This window comes from Hermetia illucens, chromosome 5 (assembly GCF_905115235.1).
Source record: "Hermetia illucens chromosome 5, iHerIll2.2.curated.20191125, whole genome shotgun sequence".
Classification (NCBI taxonomy): domain Eukaryota; kingdom Metazoa; phylum Arthropoda; class Insecta; order Diptera; family Stratiomyidae; genus Hermetia; species Hermetia illucens.
In genome coordinates this window covers 62,406,399-62,426,913 of record NC_051853.1, presented here as the reverse complement: position 1 = coordinate 62,426,913, position 20,515 = coordinate 62,406,399, and the positions used below count along the sequence as shown (strand labels likewise).

General features: G+C 42.0%; 3 protein-coding genes across 3 annotated transcripts in view; 1 reads left to right on the top strand and 2 right to left on the bottom strand.

Annotated features, from left to right (window-relative positions):
• The window catches only part of LOC119656793 (protein MAK16 homolog), a 53,624-nt gene extending 51,915 nt beyond the window's left edge, over positions 1-1,709 (bottom strand). Inside the window, exons 1-2 of the mRNA XM_038063401.1 lie at positions 1,570-1,709; positions 1,459-1,505 (exon numbers count right to left, since the gene is read on the bottom strand). Of these exons, the coding sequence (XP_037919329.1) occupies positions 1,459-1,505; positions 1,570-1,584 (62 nt within the window). The 5' untranslated portion in view covers positions 1,585-1,709. The remainder of the gene's footprint in view (positions 1-1,458; positions 1,506-1,569) is intronic.
• Positions 1,710-1,854: 145 nt separating this feature from the next.
• Positions 1,855-11,029, top strand: LOC119657828. Its single transcript, XM_038064946.1, has 4 exons — positions 1,855-2,072; positions 2,542-2,865; positions 8,655-9,306; positions 9,440-11,029. The coding sequence occupies exons 1-4, from the start codon at positions 1,975-1,977 to the stop codon at positions 10,595-10,597; spliced, it is 2,232 nt and encodes a 743-aa protein (XP_037920874.1). The 5' UTR covers positions 1,855-1,974; the 3' UTR covers positions 10,598-11,029.
• A 4,723-nt stretch (positions 11,030-15,752) lies between these two features.
• Positions 15,753-16,868, bottom strand: LOC119657205 (glutathione S-transferase theta-1-like). Its single transcript, XM_038064012.1, has 4 exons — positions 16,645-16,868; positions 16,475-16,577; positions 16,106-16,422; positions 15,753-16,025 (listed from the first exon to the last, which is right to left on the bottom strand). The coding sequence occupies exons 1-4, from the start codon at positions 16,748-16,750 to the stop codon at positions 15,832-15,834; spliced, it is 720 nt and encodes a 239-aa protein (XP_037919940.1). The 5' UTR covers positions 16,751-16,868; the 3' UTR covers positions 15,753-15,831.
• Positions 16,869-20,515: the final 3,647 nt, after the last annotated feature.

The following is a 20,515-nucleotide window of genomic DNA, read 5'->3' as shown; positions in this document are numbered from 1 at the left end:
GAGATCGGTGAGCTTTTGCTATTCTGGTACTACGGCGTGCTCACCCATATAGCAAAAAGTTGTTTCACGTATTCACTTATACATAAGCAAAAACTTGCCAATCTCATCAATACATTGGCAAGTCCGGGCGGTATGTCAAACACAGCTGATCGGGTTTTCGGTACATCTCGCTCATGCTCAAGGGTAAAACAATTTGAAATCGTGTGTACTCGCACTGATTTCCCCCCTTGAGGGGCAAGGGGGAGTGAGGTAGCTGTCTAGTATCTAACTGTGGTCACAGTAGCACGTGAACGACAACACGATGAAGTTCGATAACTACGAAAAAAAAATTGCGATTATTGCATTGCACCAAAGGGGGAATAGGCCGAAAAAGATTCATAGTTTGTTAAAAAAAGCTGCCGATAAACGAACGATTCGTTTTTAGGACATTAGCTCGATACCACGACAGGCCGCGGAAGGGGCGCCCGCGCTCCGTGCGTCGCTCGAATGTCGTGCATGCTGTGCGTGAGCGCGTTCATCGCAATCCTCTCCGCAAGCAGAAACGAATGTCGGCGGAAATTGGCGTTTCAACACGAAGTATGAGTCGTATTTTACGAGAAGATCTCGGCCTTGGTGCGTACCAGCGGTGCGTTAGCCATATGTTAACGCCAAAACTGACGGAAATACGACGAACTCGGTTCTATTTTCTGATGAGAAAATTCAACCAACAAAATGATCGAGTATATGCTCACAATTGTTATGAAGCCAAAGAAAATAATCCGCGAGTCCAAGGTCGTCACCATCCGACTTCTGTTATGGGTATGGTGGGAAGTAACTGATATTCATTTCTGCGAAGCCGGCGTCAAAACCAATGCGAGTGTGTACGAAAATATGTTAGAGGATCTAGTCGAGCCATTGAGTGAAAACCAAGATAATTCAGCAGTGGTTAGCGGAGGATGCTCCTGACTTCATAACCGCCGATGAATGGGCCTCAGGCAGCCCAGATTTGAATTCTCTGGACTACAGCGTTTGTGCTAAGGTAGAGGAAACTGCCTGCGATCGAACTTACACCGATTTGGAGAGTTTGAAGGCCAGCATGAGAAATGCCGTTTCATATCGGGCGTGAAACGATGATCCATGACCTCGCAGACTTCCGGCCGCAACATGCGGGGGCTGATATTGCCCCGTGTAAGCACTTCTCTTGCTTGCTTCCATTACAACCTCTAACGTTGCTGAGATGATGGGAAAACCAGTGCCTCGAGCCACAGGTGTGCCGGCATTTAAAGGGAGAGATTTCCAATTTGACGATAATTTCCTGACGTACTGACATTCATTTTCCTTAACCAGTTTCTCCGAGCTTTGAGATACTTTGCAACACAACTTCCACGAACATTCCACGAAATGTTCAACTTCCACTTCCTCTTTCAATGCAGAATAACATCCCAAATATTCAAATTCAGTCCTTTGAGATTCACTTACTTTACTTTGTATGAACAAAATGATTTGTTGATAATACTCCACACGACCTGAAACGAAATTTACCCAATGAACTGCGCTCTATTATCAACAATTGAAATTTTCAAAAATTACATCGTCGTTCTGCATCTTTAACTCGAGTATTTACAGTCCTTTCCCGAATATAACACAGCCAAGGAGCACCCCAAACACGCACGTGGATACAAAACTGCCGCATGCAACGTCAAATTTGACACTTCAAATTTCACATTCCCACCACAATCCACCACTGTTTACATTTGAAAACATCGCATACACTGTTAGCGTGCCGAAAACTTTTTTTTTTCTAACGCCTTCAGGTACCTTGAAACGTACCCAGCGATTTTTTTTACCATGTGTTTTGTAATGTCTATGCTGATGACGGCTGACATGGGGTCCGGTTATGAACCGTAAAGTGGCCGCCGCCGGATTAGCATCAACGGGGTTAAGTTTAGGAGGGACTTTTATTTTATTGAGATCCGGAGTGGTTTTGGCGGCACAATGGAAGCAGTTATCGCGTCTTGGATTCACTATGTGTCGCCTACGTTTATTTGCTTTGTAGTTGCACTTTTACTAGCGAAATTATATATAAAAATCAGGTATAAAGATAGTTACCCGGGGAGCCGGTCGTCGACCTCCTTGTGGGGCGGTGAATAAATTGTTTATTGAGACGGGATATGTAATTCAAGTGCAAGTTTGAGTCTCCCAATGTTTGCCGGTTTTCGGTTTTTCAAAAGTTTTTCACTTGTTGTAAAAATGACACAGTTGAGATGAGGTCAGAGCCATATGGCGCCAATCGTCACATAATTCGATAACCTTCAGATTTGAAATTATCTCAACAAGTGGAGTGAGATCGCCGAGTATCCGAGGTCTAACTCCTTGCAATTTCGAAGTGTTTACACTCAACCATGTTCTCGTACCCACTCTCATCCCTGCATTTTCGAATTGCCAATTCCCTCTGTTCTCCGGTACTCCAGTGATCTATTGTTTACATTTCAATGAGACAAGTGGAAGCACTTTAGGCGATAATGTCCGTTCTTAATCAATAACCAACCCGTTCCCTTGCAGATCTCGCTTTAAAATTACAGTAAACTGTTGGTTTTGCAATCAGAATGCCCGCGTGAAATATGCCGACAGCAATAGTTGGGACTGCCCGAATTGTGGGCAGTATAATGGTTTCACCGACGACGGGGACTATAACCGGGATATCAGCAGTCAGCATTTGACTAACAACGTTCAGTTCAACCGACAATTGAATTCCGCGGAAGGGACCAGCGCGGATAATGGGCTCTGCCGGCAATGCAACGACAATCAGTTGATTAAGGTGGAGAAGCTTGCAGCCTTTGAGCCGGAGAATGAAGCGACATTTGCGGAGGAAATGCAAGCTTTTCAGTAAGTAGATTACATTTTTTTCTTAGGCTAACAAGGATATTTTCAAAAACTAGCTAGAAAGATATGGTCTCAACTTAAATCAGTGCAATATCCTCTCCATATTATTCGAGGCGCCTAAATTAACCAGAACTTCTCAATACAGTGTGGAAACCATAAGCGCATAGATAATATAGAGACGGACTTTTTGCAGTTCTACCTACAGAAATCCTTTGTTTGAAGTTCGGGAGAATCAAAGCTTCTGAGCACTCAGACCTTAGTGGTCCATTGTACTCGATTCGTTGCTATCCGCTGCAGTTATAGCTTATCAGCACCAAAAACCTGATGACTGATGCGTCCATAGACAGAACACACAGAAAGTATTCCACGGATTCCGCTTCCTCGTTACAGGATGGACACGTTTCATCCTGGAGAATTCCTGAATACTGAACGTATGCTTAGCTAGTGAATTATAGCCAGTCAAAATAGCCACAATACTTCTGTAAGTCTTCCAGCTTTTTAACAGGATAAACTTTGTCGTATGTTTGTTTGGTTCTGAGAGAAAAAGTTTGGTGTGTTTAGCAGCATTAAGGCTCAGACGTCTGCCATTATGGGAAGTTTGTTCCCAGTTTGTGGTAGCAGCATTAGCCAATGCTATTGACACTCCCAATTGCTGGTTCCGGTCCGGGCATGGGAGGAATTCGAACCCTCTTTTGGTAAAGCATCCGAGATTTAATTTCCCTCTACACCACAATGACCAGGTAACCAGAATAGTTCCAGCGTATTGAATTTAGAAACAAAGTTCAATCGATTTCCACATTCCCGAACGATTTTTGAAGCTATCAAAGGGATGCTCAATACCCTCAATGCAGCTTGACTGTCACTACAGATAACGATGCAATCGTTGAATATTGTCCCAAGGAAAAAGCCCACTTCTCGGTTTTATTCGAGTGAAAGACTCTTGCTCCAAAACCCTGTCCTGTTTTTGAGCCATCGGTGTAGAACACGTCAGTATATTCTGACACGAATTCTTCTGATTCCTCCAAGTTTTCTCGTAGTTTCAAGATAACTTCATATCTTCTACCAACCAGATGCATGAGGGTCCGAGAATCAGAATGCATTGCGAAAACTGGACTCAGTTCTCTAAATAACTCCTCCAATGCTCTGTGCCCAGCATGTCCATTGTTTCCCCATAAATCTAACCGAATGAACTGCTCTCATTGCAGTGCTCTGAGTAAACAAATCCAAGGATTGCAAATTGAGTAATACATTCAGAGCTACGCCGAATGTCGTGCTCATGGCACCGGTGATACAAGACATATTTCTTTGCAGTGTGGCTAGTTTACAACGAAAACTTTTTGTTTCGCCTTAACCCACCACACTACGGATGGATAAACGAACATCTTAATACCTGAGGCCTAAGTCCTCATGACGAGGCAAAGCTCCGCCCCTACAGCCCATAAGTTGTGACAGCTCGTTTCATCTTTACCTCTACATGTTTGTTTCAAACAAGCTTCTGGTCTAGAATAACTAGCAGATAATTCACTTCTTCGGAGAGTTGAAGGGTTGTACCTCTCATCTCTGGAAGGCAAAGACCACTCAGTTTCCTCCTTTTTGAAAATAATACCATTGTGGTTTTATTTGGATTTACTGAAAGTCCATGCCTGAGGCACCAACTGCCAATAAAATCAACGGCGCGTTCTGAATTTCTACACACCGTTGCGAGATCTCGACCAATAGCTAACACAGCCACGTCATCCACATAAATTTAAGCGTGTATTGGCAGATTTTGCAGTTCGCATAGGTAGCGATCAACGCCCACTTTAGCACACACCAATCTCTGCGTTATCATAGCGTAGTTCCACTTAAAGTTTCATCAGCGCCATGCTCTCTGGCGGCATCACAAAGCTTTTAGAAAGACGCACAGTCAAACGCCTCTTCAATGTCCACGAACACCCCCATCGTGTACTCGCTTTTCAGAGTTGCGTCCTCTATCTTTGACACCAAAGAATGAAAGCATATTCACAGGACTTTCCACGTTGGTAAGTATGTTGATTTTCATTTAGTAGCTGCGACCTTAGCGCCTTCTCGCAAATGTCACGCTCAACCAGTCTTCAAACATTTCAGCGAAAATGATGTTAAGCTGATTTGCCTGGAGTTCTTTCAATTTGAATAGTCATCCTTCCCAGGCTTAGGTATGAAGACTACCTTAACCTTCTTCTAAGAGGAAGGCCCGTAGCCCGGAGCAAGACATCCACGAAATATACTTCTTGGAAGTCGCTTTAAGTGCTCTATACCTCCTTTACCATGGCTGGGTAGATGCCATCCATGCCAAGTTCTTTGAAAGTTTCAAATAATAGTAAAGCAGCTCTCGCCATTTCATTGCTAAAAACCGCTCACACAGTGTCCTAATTTCCCTTAGAACACCTTCGTGTTGAAAGGTTTGCAGAAACCACCAATCCTCTTGCTCTCATTTCTGAGACATATTATCCCGAGTGGTCCACTCCCAAAAGAGTCTGTGTAGACTCCACTCTGGAGTCTGTGAAAGTACCATCCGGTTTTCTAAAAGAGTCCAACCTGGCCGACATTTCCTTATTAAGGACTATGCACAGCCTGGAAGTCCCACTTCCACCTTCCACTTCCGCACAGTATGCTCTAAAAGAGTCTCGTTTTGAATGTTTTACGAGCGTCTCAGATTCACGCTGTGAGTTCCGGAAGTTTAACCAGTCTTTTTCCTTATTGATTTTGCACAATGTGCAAGTCGTCCGGTTAATTTCCTGAGTCTCTGCTGTTCTCGGTTCCACAATGGAAACGTTTCACCACTTTGATCTCCGGAAACGCCTCTTCAAAGCACTCTAAAAGTGTACGATTCAGAGTTTCCAATTGATCTTCTATTGCCAAAGGAGTCCTTAGTCTTCCAGGGAGCTCCACTTTGTTGCCAAGAAGTCCATTAAACTTTTCCCAATGCGTTTTCTTCGTCTTTGTATTACAGAAATTCTAAGTAGCGGTGAGACATGATCTAGCACTCGCCAGTCTCTAATCAACTCCAACAACTTTGGGGTGCAGACTGTTAGGTCAATTATTTCACTTCACCTTGTCCCCACGAACTTATGGGCGCACCCTACATTCGCGATCATTAGATTAGTTGAGGTGATAAAATCAAACAGCTTCTCACCTCTAGGATTGCATTTGCTACCGCCTCAACAAACATGCTGAGCATTCGCATCACAACCTATTAAGAGTTCAAAGTCACTTAATTTTGCATACACTACCAGATCCCTTAGTTCTTGCGTCAGCGGAGGATACAACGAATCATAGGGTAAGTAAACAGAAGCAACTATGACGTTTCTCCTTTTACCATTAACCTGGTATTGTTAGTTGACTGCAACAAGGTTCTGAGAACAGAATTGTGTCAGCATGGTTGCCTCTTAACAATTTTGACTTCAGAACGCAGGCCCTCGGTTTCGAGGATCTTTCATCGAAGAAGATCTTAGTCCCCTTGACTGATCCAATTCCACAGATTTTGTTAAAACGAATCCATGGCTCTTGAACCAGAAATATATAAGGACAGTCCTGAAACTTTGCCAGCCTTGCTGACAGTGGATAGGAAGAGGCTGCTGCAGGTTAATTTACATTATGTTTGCAGACATATGTATAGTCTAATATGAAAGCCGTCACTAACTGAAAAGTCTACTGCGTCCAGTGTGGATCTCATCGGGGTTACCAGCTTGTCCTCACCTTCCGCAAAAGTTCCGCTTTCTTGTGTCCGATTTCTCTGGACACCGCCACGCTTGGTGGTGGGCATGTCCTCATTGCCAAGAAACTTCGGCTTCTTTCGCAATGCCTTAGGTTGTCGTCGGCTGGGACCCTTCCAGGTTCACGATGTTCGAGCTGCATGGAACTGTTTCCACATTTCGGAATTATACCAGTTGCATCCACAGCACCAGCTTCGCTTTTCCTGGTAGAGGCGGAGGAGAAGGTTCTGACAGACAAGCCTATAGTCCTTTCTCCTTTGCGACTGAAGTTTCCTTCTACCGAGCCTTCATCTCCCGTTTTTTGGAAGAGTTAGGCAACAGTTAGGCCGTAGTCAGGTTTCCAGTTCCTCTCATTAAGGGAGCTGCTGTATTATCTTTTCTGACTGACCGCACCGTAGACACCAGGTATACGTTTTCCACTGAAGTGGGGAGTCTATGGTCCACAGATTTATCCGGGGGGGAACATGAATTTGGTGAAGCCTCCAAAGTCCGTGCCTTAGCCACGACGTACTTTCTCAAAGTCGCGGGTGGATTCGAAATCTCTGACTTCTTACCATTTGGAGAGTTACAATCCTTTGTTTCCATTTTTTTGGACACCCTTAGTAGTAGTAAACTATCACAGGCTCCCCCACCACGAAAAGCTGGTGCCCGAGAGAAGATAGAAACCCGTTACATATCAATCTGATTCAGAAATGCTGCAGATTTCATAACACATTCCTGTTGATTTTTTTAAATATTGGCAAAGAATCATTCCTTGTTGTGCTCCGGTGTATGCATTAGTCTAATCGTGGCTTGTGTTCTGTTCTCTCAAGGTCTTCCTTGCAGGCATTGAATCCATAATTTTGATTAATTTATTGATATTTCAATGCTAGACTGTTCTGATTGCTTTCCGGATGCTGGTTCAGATATGACTGAGATACCTTTGAAGCAAAACTAATCTTAGTCTAGCTTCCGGGATCTGGCAAACACTACAAGAAGTTCTTAGAGATGAAAATGGTTCTCTTTCTATTCTAAACCAGTCTGTCTATTTGCTAGTGAAGTGGTCAAAATGTCTAGTTTGGGGTTGATCTGACGGCTTTAATTGTCATGAGATTGTCATCGTTCTTTGGCGCCGGAGCCGCTACTTAATACGAGTGCCACGAAAGGGTTTCAACAAAGTTTACACTGCAGTTTGACTCTGAGATGAAACCCTCTCTTGACTGCACAGTTCACACTTTGAGTAAAAGTTATACTATCATAACTCCTCAGGACCCTAAGTCTGGGAAAGTATCCCACTGCCGTTGAGCGATGTCACACTTTTTAAGGATAATATCGAGCATTGAAGTGAATTGACTCCTAACATTTCTGCGACGGAAAAAAGCGTTCTTGACATTATTATATATTGTAGAAAGTCAGGTCTGCAGATAAGCAACCCCAAAACAAGTGTGTTTAGTGTTTAGAGAGTCTCTGTTGCAGATGATAAAGTCGCTCCTTTTTTACAATCGGAAACACGACAAGGGTGCGCATTATATCCAGCTTAAAACCGCCGATACTTTAAGCCAAAACCAGACCAAAGCTACATTTTTTTGTTTGGGATATGAGAGATCCTAAGTCCACATCTACTTAATGCTGGACTGGACGGAGAGTAAGTTGCTCTCCATATGGTGCGGTTTTGAAGTTACAGACACCGTGAATGAAACTGTAGACTCACCGATGGATGGTTCATAAAAACCTATGTAGGGTATAGCGCTCTTCTTGAAGCTCTTCCCACGTCTTGCAAAGCTTGAACTTTTTTTATACTGTCCCACGCCACGTTGCTCTAGAGCGACCAACTCATCTGCCAATTTGGAATAGTGAGTTAAATTGCATGACGTAATCCCTTTCTCATTGTGCAACCTGTCCACTGCCACGTCAGCTTTTTAATCAACATATCCACGGGTATCTGACCCGTAACATCGGCGAAAATCTCCATTTGCAACTGTTTCAGCGGAGAATATCTCGATGTTGTTTTGCATTTGACACTACTTCGTCCAACTGATTCAATTTTAACCATATAACACTGTTACTTTACCATTACAGAGAAACACTTCAAGAAACCTATCGTCTATGTCATCAATGTGAGAAAAATCTCCGGCGAATTCTAGCGGAGAAGAAAAAAATGGTTCTTGGGCTGCGACTAGCCCAGAAGGGGACAACAAAACTTCAGAATTCAAACAAACAATTCACCAAACCCTCTCACATTCGCACGCCAACCTCTACCAAGGTGCTTAAGCAACTCACCAACATCATCCTTTTCATCTTAGCTATCACCAATTGGATGAATGTAATTAGCAACTTGAAATTGAATCGCGAAAACTTGCACAGTACGTTCGGCCCCATCACTGCATCGATATTTCTCGTGCTCATCTCACACATAGCAGCACTAACTAAAGTCATCTTCAAATATTTGAATGCCTTATTCAACATTCATCTAGTGGAAAAGACGATGTTATTTACCCGAACCATCACTATTCTTGGAGCTTACATGGTTGGTGTTGATTTGCGCAAATGGACGAGGGCTTTCAGTGATGTGGTCTACACAGGTATTCCCATGACGAGTATGTTTTTGGCTTTTGGATTCCACTTTTTGGAGGGTTTTAAGGTGACCAGGAAAACATACTTGCTGGCACTATGGAGTGCATATAGCTGTTTGCCTGGTAATGTTTTCAGCGACGGTTACGGAGTTTATAAGGTAAGATCATATGTTTTGCTAAAGTTTCAAGTACCTTTTTGAAGTATATAATATATCTAGTAGTTTTTGTGATCAGTTTCTTGCTTTAATATATCTGGAATTCGATCGTGGGTCTAAAAGTTTGCCTTTGCAGGTGCTAACATCATTGACCATATTGCTATTATCACTGCCATTGTTCAGTAGAAAGAACCAATTACAACGTATTCTCGACGACACTGTCAACAGCTTCCATCGGATAACGTCAGATGATTACTTTCCTGACCAAACTAGTACTCTTATGAATTCAACGAAATCTATCACTAGCAGCCTCAACTTAAGCAGCAGCAGCAATGAATCGTATTGTTCAATGTCGTCAAACAGCCTAAATAACTGCAGGAGAACATTGACCTCATCTGCACTAAACTTATGCGCAACGCCTGTATCTGCCTTTAGGAGCTATTCAACCGAACACTTACAAAATACTCAGAATAGTAAGCGCCTAAATAATCCATCACTGAAGAGCATGTCGCTAAATGCAATGAACACTAGTTTCACACAAATGCCGTTACGATCTCCTCTCCACATGGATGATAGTCTCAATAAAAGTTTTGGATGTTCCACGCCCAACTCGTTTGTTTCATGTGCGACGTCCTTTGCATCTCGTCGTAACCTTTTGTCGCCATCACATTTCCATCCTATGAACAACAGCCAATATTGCACTGGCTACGCTGAGGTACCTCAACCCCAGCACCAATTTTATGGAAAGACGATGGAAACTGCGGAAAAACGTAAAAACTTCTTCTTCAATAATGTCATACCTCATGAAACTGTTTCGCGCGAGTCGTCCCAATCCTCTGGTTTCGAGTCGTTAGCAAGCTCGAACATCCCATCTCTAAGCGAAAAAATGTATCCTAGTCAGAACGGACTAAGACGTAGCGTCGATCGCTTATTCACTCAATCAGAACTGATGCAGAACTTGGAAAACTTTAACACGTGCAAGTATCCCGACATGCGTAACAAGCCTTTCGACGTGCCTCGGCCCCAGTCTCCATTAACGCCCCGAAGCAATATATTTCAGAGTAAGATAATGGATTTCGAGTCAGGGGATCACTGGGTGCGAAATAGTCCAATGGACTCGAGGGAGTCATTTAGGAGCGAATACTACGCTGATCATGCTATTGATCGAACAATCAAATCAAATGCCTTCGATCTGAATGGAATGAATTCCTATTTGCCGCCAGTTCGCAAGCGGTACAATCTGCTGGGCAATTTGAAGAACAATTTCGGTTCGGGTGAAACATTCTCGCCCTGACATTTTGATAGATATTGTAATTTATAAACCTTATTATTATTGGCATCGTTTTTGCTATAAAAATATTTTCATCATTAACATGAAGTCTACTAATTGTAAGTAACATCAAATCTACATTTAGATTAAGTTAGCACGTAAAGATTTCTAGTGGATAAAGTACGAAGAGCTTTGTTTTGATGGTTTTTTTTTCTTTTGGAAACAACACTGCCAAACACGCTATACCTACCGAGGATAAATACTGAAAACATTGTTTTGTTGTTTTTTAAAGTAGTAACTAATTGAATTGTAAGCAGAGGAGGGATAAGAGTTCCTGTTATGAAATTATTACATACATAAGGTATTTTGGATAATAAATCTTTTTGTTATAGTTTTTAGTTGCAGTTTTTTACATGAAGGATTTTTTTTAATAAAGTGGTGAGAAGAGGAAATAAATTTAGTATTTTATTGTCATAATATTATTCAAGCTAATTTTAACAAAAAATCGGAAAAATAGTGGCGCCGTCATGTAAATGCGCGAGGCGGAAGATTAATTTTTTATGCTTGCATTGGAAGGATCTTCCGCCAGTTCCTTCACCCAATTCTCCACCTACCCCTGGACTTTCTCGTCCGATGAAAACTTTTTTCCACCATCATCAGGGAAATGAAAAGATTGTGATATGAAGGCGCCAAGTCGGGAAGATGGTTCAAAGCGCCCCATCCTAACGAGTCCAAGAGTTGCATTGTGGCGCTGGCTGTTTAGGTCTGGCATTCTCAAGGTTGCAAATTCCCTGTTTCCTTTTATTCTGAACCGCCCTTTTCAATCTTTTAGGGTGTCATAGTTTCTTTCCGCAAATGCTACCATTTTGGTTGCCTAAAACTGCGGTTTTGAATTTTTCGACGGTGTGTATAGTGAGCTACCCAAGTTTTATCTCCAGTAACAATGCACTGAAGGAAATCATCGGATTCGAGTTTGTAGAGCTTCAAAAACTTCAAGAGACCTAGACTCGATTCAACTTGTGTTGTTCAGTCATCTGCTCCGGGTTTTTTGTGGAGTAAAAATCTGGAGATTTGTGGAAACATTGCAAAAAGTCCATCCAACATTAATCTGCAATTGTCACTAACCGCATTCTAAAATTTCTCCAGCACAGAACGACGGTCGTTTTTAAAAACGCGCCAGACGCCACTTGTACGATTCATAACTCCATCGCCATAAACACTTTTAACCTTATTAAAAATCTCAACTGAAGTTTTCCCTTCATCAAAAAGTAGCGAATGATGTCACGGATTTCGCACTTGGCGGAAGATTGGATCAAGAGTTTTCAACATACTAACCTTGAATTGGTTTTATTTTAAAGAGAAGAAGTCAGGCTACACAACATTCCTCTTATGAGGGTTTGCCAGGTTAATGCATGCATTCAACTAGGGTAATTTTCGGAGAATCCTACCGTGATATGTATCAGCGATTACTTCGACGGTCTTCTACCAATCGATTTTCCGCTACGAAACCTTCAATATGCCCTATCCTTGTTGAAACTGATATTCAAGTGGTATTGCCAGTACGTTTGAGCCAGAGTTGCACTTTTTCATGAATTATTTTGGGCCGTACTGGGAAAATCCTGCCGTAGACAGAAAGTCTAGGAACGGGGTAAAAGTTATGCGGGCCCCTTTTTTATCCCTTTACCTTCAGGCGGAAAATTACCTCCTCTCCTTAGGCCTAAGCAACTTAGAAGTATAGTAACCAGCTCCTGCATCCGACATTATCCTTGTCTAAACCGCTGGACATTTTGTGGCGAATAGTGCAGGAGCTTTTTAAAATCACTTAATGGACGCTTTTGATGATAAATATTATTTTCGTTTTCTGCTCCGAGTTTGTCTTCACATGAGTACAGCCCAACATTGTCTCTTACACGCTTTTGATGATAAATATTATTTTCGTTTTCTGCTCCGAGTTTGTCTTCACATGAGTACAGCCCAACATTGTCAAGATGTTTTCTAACTATTGAATGTTATTTTTTTCGTCATTCACTACCGTGATTTGTTAAAGGTTGAGAATACTGTTGTATATGATGTTCCATATACCCGTGGAGACGACATGCTTTTTGAGCCCCCCAATAAAACTTTCCAAGGCAGCCTTCCCTCCGGGTAACTGTCGACAGAAGTAACAAAATAACTAATAAAATCAGTCGTCGCTAGGGCCTTCTCAGTTTGATTCCAGTTGGATGCATTTGCCGCATATAAAGATTTTCAGCCAAGCTAGTAACGAGTTTTAGTATCCATTTTAGAGGGGTTCGCCTGAATATTTGCCAGCTTTAGCTACAAACGCAAGAATCTTACACTTCCATAATGTTGATCTCGTCTGTAATGCTTACTCTGCACATTAAATGTTCCTTGCAAATTTCCAGCAGGCCTTCTCGAACTACTACTGATTCTCAAGTAGTTTACGATTGAAATATTGTGTTAATAGTCCAAATCTTATAAGATTCGGCAATGTGGTGAGGTGCTCCTTTCACCTCAGCTGCTCATCACCGTAGATAAGAAGCCTATTGGTAAAAACCTTGTTATTTCGGGCAACTTCTGTTTCCAGTACGAACGCAATGATGGAATTTCCTTGGTCGGGTCGTATGCTACGCTGCACTTCTGGTACTTTTTCACGATAGCGGAACTCCTTCCGTTAATTGATCGGCTTTAAGGTTTCCGTAGTCAGCCAGGACTTGTGCCGTTCTTTTGGGACTCGGCCGACAACTTGATCCGCGTTACAGATAAAAATACATTTAATGGTGGCCCAGTGCTCACCAATACTCTCGTGTAGGTTTTAAGGAGTTTTTACCACTTGCGCAACAAAACAAAGTTTGCCCAATGTTAGATAAAAGCTAAGTAAAGTATTGAATTTGAGGGGCTGGCGCTCTCTACCAATGGGACCCGCGCAGCAGCGATACGCAAGCGAAGATACGTTACGAGCGAGTGATGGTTTCTTTCGAGGCAAACGTCAGTACCCTTTTTGTTACGCACATTCCGAAGACGACTTATAAGTTTACGGCTGTCTGTGGCTCATAGTAAGAAGCATCCTTCTACTCTAAATCGGAATTGTTTTTTCATGCTCCCTGGTCATAAGAGATACCAAATTCGCGTCTACTACCACCAGGTTTTCCAAAGTACAGTACCACTTAGGCCCAGAATGTCCTGCCTACATCGCTGGAATTCTTGCTGAAGCTATTAAAATCGACCATTTTGGGAGCCCTCGGTATCGTTGTCGAGAAGCGTGCACGCATTGCAGAAACCAACCGAAACCCATTTTCGATAGCCTAACGATTACCACGTGATTTCTGCCCAAGATAACAAGATAATTTCGAAATTTGCAGGCTGCCAACCCACACGTTTCTACCCCTTTAATGAAACACAAAATACTTTGAGTTGAGAGAAGGCAAACTTATAAATACCGGCGCACATTTGATGGTAATGAGGGAGGATGGTAGATACAGCAGTCACTCCTAGGGGTTTTACGTGAGCACCTGCCATGGAGACTTAATCCCACGGTCTTCTTAAGACACGGATTGATTTTGTGACCACAATCAGAGTTCCGCTGTTACAAGCCATAACGATACTAGTCTATACCAAATGCATGGCTTAGCATTCATACTGGTGGATGCAAGACTTACCTAAATCTCTACCGAACTAAGGAATACGGCACCCGTGATGAAACGCAACACCAGGCTGAGGCCCGAAGGTGTCGCTTGAACGCAATCACAACCCCCATGAAGCTCCCACTATGGGGCCAACCGCAAACAACCGAACTGTACGCACATATAACAGGAATCCTCCTAAAGTATGTGAATCCAGGGGCTATCCCGGTTCCCACCAGTACCAGTATACCCGTGGTAAGGTGTCGTAACCAATTGCCACTTCAGATGAGTCCCCGTGCAGACTCGGGTCTGATCGTCCTGATTAGGCCTTTGGAACATTCGCCTACTGCATCACGGCCGGCAAGCCAATGCGATACAGCGTCTCCTGGTGCCACCACTATGGAAGTTCTCCTCGGCCACTTGGTTTTGGTTCAGCCGACAGGGCTGCCGCCCCGTCTTCCTCACCGCCACCTCTGAGCACCTGGTCTACCAGGAGTTTTACCTTTTACGCGACGAGCTGGAAGCTACCACTCACGTCAAGATTTGGAAGCTCCAGTGAGCTGCTTTTATTATAATATTTCGCCCTAGAATTTGACACTCTGGACAATTATTTATACGGTAGAATAGTCCTGGATTTAGGGGTATGAGCATGATTTCGGAAATACCATAGTAGTTCATAAAAGTGAGGGTAAAACATACCATGCCTTTTCGCTATCGTTAATCGGGAGTGGCACTCAGTGTACCTGGTCGCAGTAGCAATGGGTGTTTTTAAAGCCCGATAGAAGTTTAAATTTGACAAAAATAGCAAAAAATTAAATTTTAATCCAAAAAATTGCTTTTATTTCAAAGGTAAATGCATGGCATTAACTTTTGAAAATCATTTCGGGCATATAGCCACCACGGTTATTCTTGACGAAGCACATTCTGGACGTCGAATTTTGGGTCACTTTTTCGAGATTGTGATGATAAATGATGAATAAAATGAACAATGTTGGCCTATAAGGAACTTTTTTCTCATTCTTTTTTTTTTGTTATCTACTTTAAGGGAGTTTTTGTATGCTTGCTAAATGAAACGGGCTATTATCGTTACAGTACTTTCCAGAAAGAATTTGTTTTGCAAAAGAGTCTTGAAATAATGATACTTACAAATAGAACCGATATGCATCCGAATTACTCTTGGAGGCCTGCAATAGAAATTGCCATTGAAAAGCGATAACAGGGGGCCCGTACAGTTTTCATCAAGAGTCTAGTTTGTCCGCATAATTGTCATCCCGGGATCGAAGTTTCTTTGTACGACCTTGAAGAAAACAAAAAACCTTTCATACCTGAAAGGTCCAACTTTCGACTCCCGAACTTGTTGGAATCTTGCATAACAGTGTTGTTCTATCTCCTAGTTCCTTACATTACTTTCAGAGAAAATATTCCAAATCAGAACTTATTTTGGATTTTCTCGTCTGTCGTTACCAAAACTGTTCCTTCGTTCAACAAAGTTTCTAAGTCTTTTGGTTGTTTTCTTTAGCTTAGACTACTCCTTAACGAACAGGGCTTTTGTCGAATAGAAAGAATTTATTTTTATATTTCAATTCAATATAAAAAAGAATATAGAAATCTGCGGTTACTGTTTCTTTTTAATTATCATTTCTTTCTACGGAAAAGATTTCTAAAGAAATTAACAACTTTCATTTGCGCTTGTATTATACCTGATGCTTTACTTATTTTCATGACTATATCGTGCGCCTCGTCGAATTGTGGATTCAGATCACTTCTAACAGTCTGTAGCCAATTTCCTAGGTTGGGTCTTCCTCGTGTAGGATCGTAGCCCGCCATCACTACAAATATTGAAAAATTACGTCTATCGTTTTCGAGAATTCCCAATCAATAGAGAACGCATTCTTAATATTAAACTTACTGGGTTGGAGTATCTCACAAGCGGCAAATACATCGGCAGCATTGATCTCGCTCCCAGTCAGATATTTCCTGTTCTCAAGCCAAATATTTTCAAAGGAATCCAATGTTTTTTCCATATTCTTTTGAGTTTCAGCGAGCTGCTTCGGATCGGGATTTCTTCCTGTTATAAGAGGATGCAACCATTTTTGCCAAAAGTACAAAGATAATGTAAGGCGAGTGTTATTATGATGCCATGCTAAATATTCATCAGTTCGAGCTCTGAGGTGAAGCTCTTTCGGATACCATCTCTCGTCGATAACACCCTTTCCATCGAGATATCTGCAAGTATAATGACATTGAATAGTTGATTGCAGAATTGGATACTAAGTACCGCAAGATTGCTATACTCTCTGATAACTTCAAATCATTGTCAACGATGCAAGGAACTTTTTGGAAGCGGTTGATTTCCTTGAACTTAGCAGTGAGGTGTTGCGCTATGTGGTAAGTATATAAAATGAGGACATATGACTCTCTTATAAAAGATATGATACCAGAACTTACTTTTTCGAAGCGACAATGGGTTGAATTCTGCTGGGACTTTATTTATTTTCAAAAGAATGTAAAGGGTGCGCGATGGCTGTGAAAAAAGGTCGTAGTAAAACTTCATTTGATGTCCTATCGGGGTATGTAGACTCCACAGTAAGAAGCGTAGCGTTAAATGCCGTGTAGTATATTTATAAACTTATTCGTGGTTATGTTCCGGCGTTCCGGTCAATGTCCATTCTGTCAAAAGCAATGATCATTACTTAAGGGGTAATATCACTGCAGAATTTCGAAAAAAAAACAGATTTTCTACTCGTTCAATAAAATAAGAGAAAAAAAGTTTAGTTTCTGTAGAAATTTTTTTCCGGAATTTGGCTCATTCACCAAAGTGTGACGGAGTACTCTTAAACGACCAACGGCATGTCAGTCATCTAATAATAGATAGATGTATCTTTTAATATATTAATACCTTTTACTTATGTAATAAATTGATAATTATTGTTAGATGGTATTTGTGTCCATTTAATAGCATTCTCGAACGAAAATACGCAATATGCAAATGTGCATAGTATCAGAATATGTATATATTTACCAAAAGAACATCACTTTTTTGTTCAGAATAAGGATTTTTGTGTGATTATTTGCAGATTAAGCCGACCATTCATGATCAATCTACAGTGTATGTGGCCGCCTGTTGGACTGAAAACTCCATACACGTACCGACCACAATATATCTAATAGGCAATATCACACACCCGATGGACCGGACGCGAACGTATTGGAGAAGCTTATCCGTATACATAATAGGGTCCCAAAATCTGGCAGTATCTACATGTGGTTTAGTGCCTATGATGTGTACGGATAAGCTTCCCGAATCCATTCGCAAGTTCTGCTGTTAAACGGGTTAACTGCTAACTGTTAAGGGGTAATGAACAGGTGTGACTTTCTCCAAGTTACAATAAGTTAAAAAAAAGTACACAGTTAACTCCGAAAGTATCGTACAGGGAGGCTGCACCAGCTCAGCTGATATTATATAAAAGTTGACGATCCTGCGATGACGAATCTGGTAAAAGGTGGAAGTCAGAGCAGTTCCCAAAAGATGGATTTGCACAAATCAAAAACGAAGTAGAATCCGAACACGGATAATCATCCTTCGCTCTGATCGGAGAGAAAATAATAGAGTTGTCCAAATTCACAAAGAACATAGGCAACGCGCAATATGGTCAGCGTCATTAGATTATAGGCTATATAACAGTGTCAGGGTTGAAAGTAAATGTCATGAAGAAAGCAAACGCCAGTCGGACCACACAAGTGGTGTCTTTTCAAACCTTAAGAAGGGTAAACTCCAAAAGAGGAGTAGAAGGCAACGAAAGATTCTTCCTAAACCGCGCAGGAAGCTAAAGGACAAAAAGTCTCTTGAAGGAAAAGAGGAGACCAAACAAACAAAATTGCGGAAACGGCAATCCTGACTTCAATGAACTGAAAGAAGGCAAGATCCTAAAAATTATCGGTGCAAGCGTGGACCAAGGTTAGCACAAATACATACAAGGAGAATATATTTCCAACAACATGACCCGGATCAAAAATATAACTGGCAAGGCGGTCCAGATCGAAAATGGACCATGCTGCGGTGTGCATTCCTTCTTATAGGCGGCATCGAAAATCGTTCATTAATGTACAAATCGAATGAACTCCATTCTATGAGGTAGAACTACTCTGAGTACCCGGTCAGTGTGGTGTAGAGGGAAATGAAATCTCCGTTAGTTTAGGTAAAGAGAGTTCAATTTCCCCTTGCCGGGACCGCAACTGCAACCCAACAATTGGATTATCGGAAGTATAGACTAAGACTGCCTTGCTACTCGACACACCAAACTTTTCTTGTCAGAAACAAACAAACATATTGCAAAGTTTGTTCTGTACTGTGCAAATTGTTAGGGGCTGGCCATAATTCATTAGTTGGACATATGATCAGAATAGGGATTCTCGAAGATGATGGTATCCCTTTTGTAATTTGGAAGTAGAATCCTCAGAGTATTTTCAATGTGAATGCTTTGCTTGTGGACGCATCAGATATGAGATCTATGCTGCTGATGTGTCCCGATTTGCTCAGCGGCTATGCTTTTACCCCACTACAAACATACACAGGGTTAGTAAATAAATACGTCCATAGTTACGCTATTGGGAGACCTTGATTTCGATGGTCTGGTTTCAGAAAATGTAGCACAAATAGCTGCAAATCGAGCAAGAAAGCTCTACCTGCGTGAAACAGGAAACATATCATCATCAACATCATCAACGGCGCAACAACCGGTATCCGGTCTAGGCCTCATAATAATCGTTGGCACAACAATCCATATTGGATCAGGGCCTTGAAGTGTGTTAGAGCACTTCATTCAAGACCGTAACGGTACACTACAGTAGACTGTAGGAGACAATGTGGTCAGCATTGCGCTCGCCCGAGATTATTACCCTGATTTGACTCAGGTACTCATTCACAGCTGAGTCGACTGGTATCCGACGTCAAATCACGATACAAATCCCTCTGCCACCAGCGAGATTTGAACCGCGACCTTCCGTACGACAGCCTTGTGCTCTAACCACTCAGCTATCCGGACACACAAACAGGAAACATATACGCGCCTTAACCGGGCTACATGCGGTGGCAAACCCAAACCTTAGGGAAACAGCATACAGAGTCCTCATGTTCTTTTCGTTATAGTGACGACATTGTTTTCCACGGATAAAGAGGTCCGCAAAAAATATAAACAAACGCTGGACGCATTCTACATAGCTGCGGTAACCGAGGAGGAACTTGTGGTGATTTGCCGGAGAATCGAGGGTAATAGACACCCGGTTTGAATTCTTTCGTAATAAAGTCGTTAAGATCGCTGTTAAGACCAAATACGACTGGTTAACCAACCTGTTTAAGGCATGAATGATAGAAGGAGCTTCCCTTCCTCAATGGAAGAGGCAAAGACTAATTTTGCTATCGAAACCTGGCTGGGAGACCCATAGTCATACGATTCGATTTGACACGCAGACAAGATAGGGGGAATGCTAGAGGCGTTCATTTATGCCAGACTTTTCCCTATTATTGAATATAGGCATCGCCTAGGGAGTGACAGTTTGGTTTTCGCCGAGCTCATTCTATGATCGACGCATTAGGTGTAGTATTCAAGAAACAATGTCTTACAGTATATACTATACCGTGGTGATGTTGGACATTAAAAATGCATTCAATACAGCCTGCTGCGACTGAATAAAAAGCATATTGTCTAAAATGGATGTTCCTAGTTAATTGACTCTGTTAATCGAAAGTTACCTCTCCGAAAGGACACTTTGTTACGATATATATGAGACACCTAAAGAGTTCACCATCATGGCCGCAGTACCACAGGGCTCAGTTTTGAATCCTCCGATAATCAATTTTGCTTATGATTGTAATGTGGTTGTTGTCGCAAAACAGTCGGGCAATATTGAAATGAACGGTTATGAGACCATCAACCCCCACCTGTACTACGCCCGCGATATTGCCCATGGATATTGCCCAATATTGGATAACCGAGATACAACTAGAGATTATTTGTAGCCTGAGTGGTTCGTTCTACTCTATTATAGGTAGCATCAGTTTGAGAGGATGTATGAGGGCAATCGAAGGAAGGTACCGCTTAGTGACAGTAAGGGTGTGCGGTATCTGCAGGACAATCTCAGGCGGGGCGTATAGTATTGCAGGAGATGGATTTCGATGGATCTCATGGAAAGTAAGACGCAAATCTATAGAGGAGTGAAAATAGCGCTGGAATGATCCGTAAAACACACACAGCACACAACTTATTGGGCAGTGGATTTAGTGAGCACATAGCGAAATTATTTACCAATTGAAACGCAG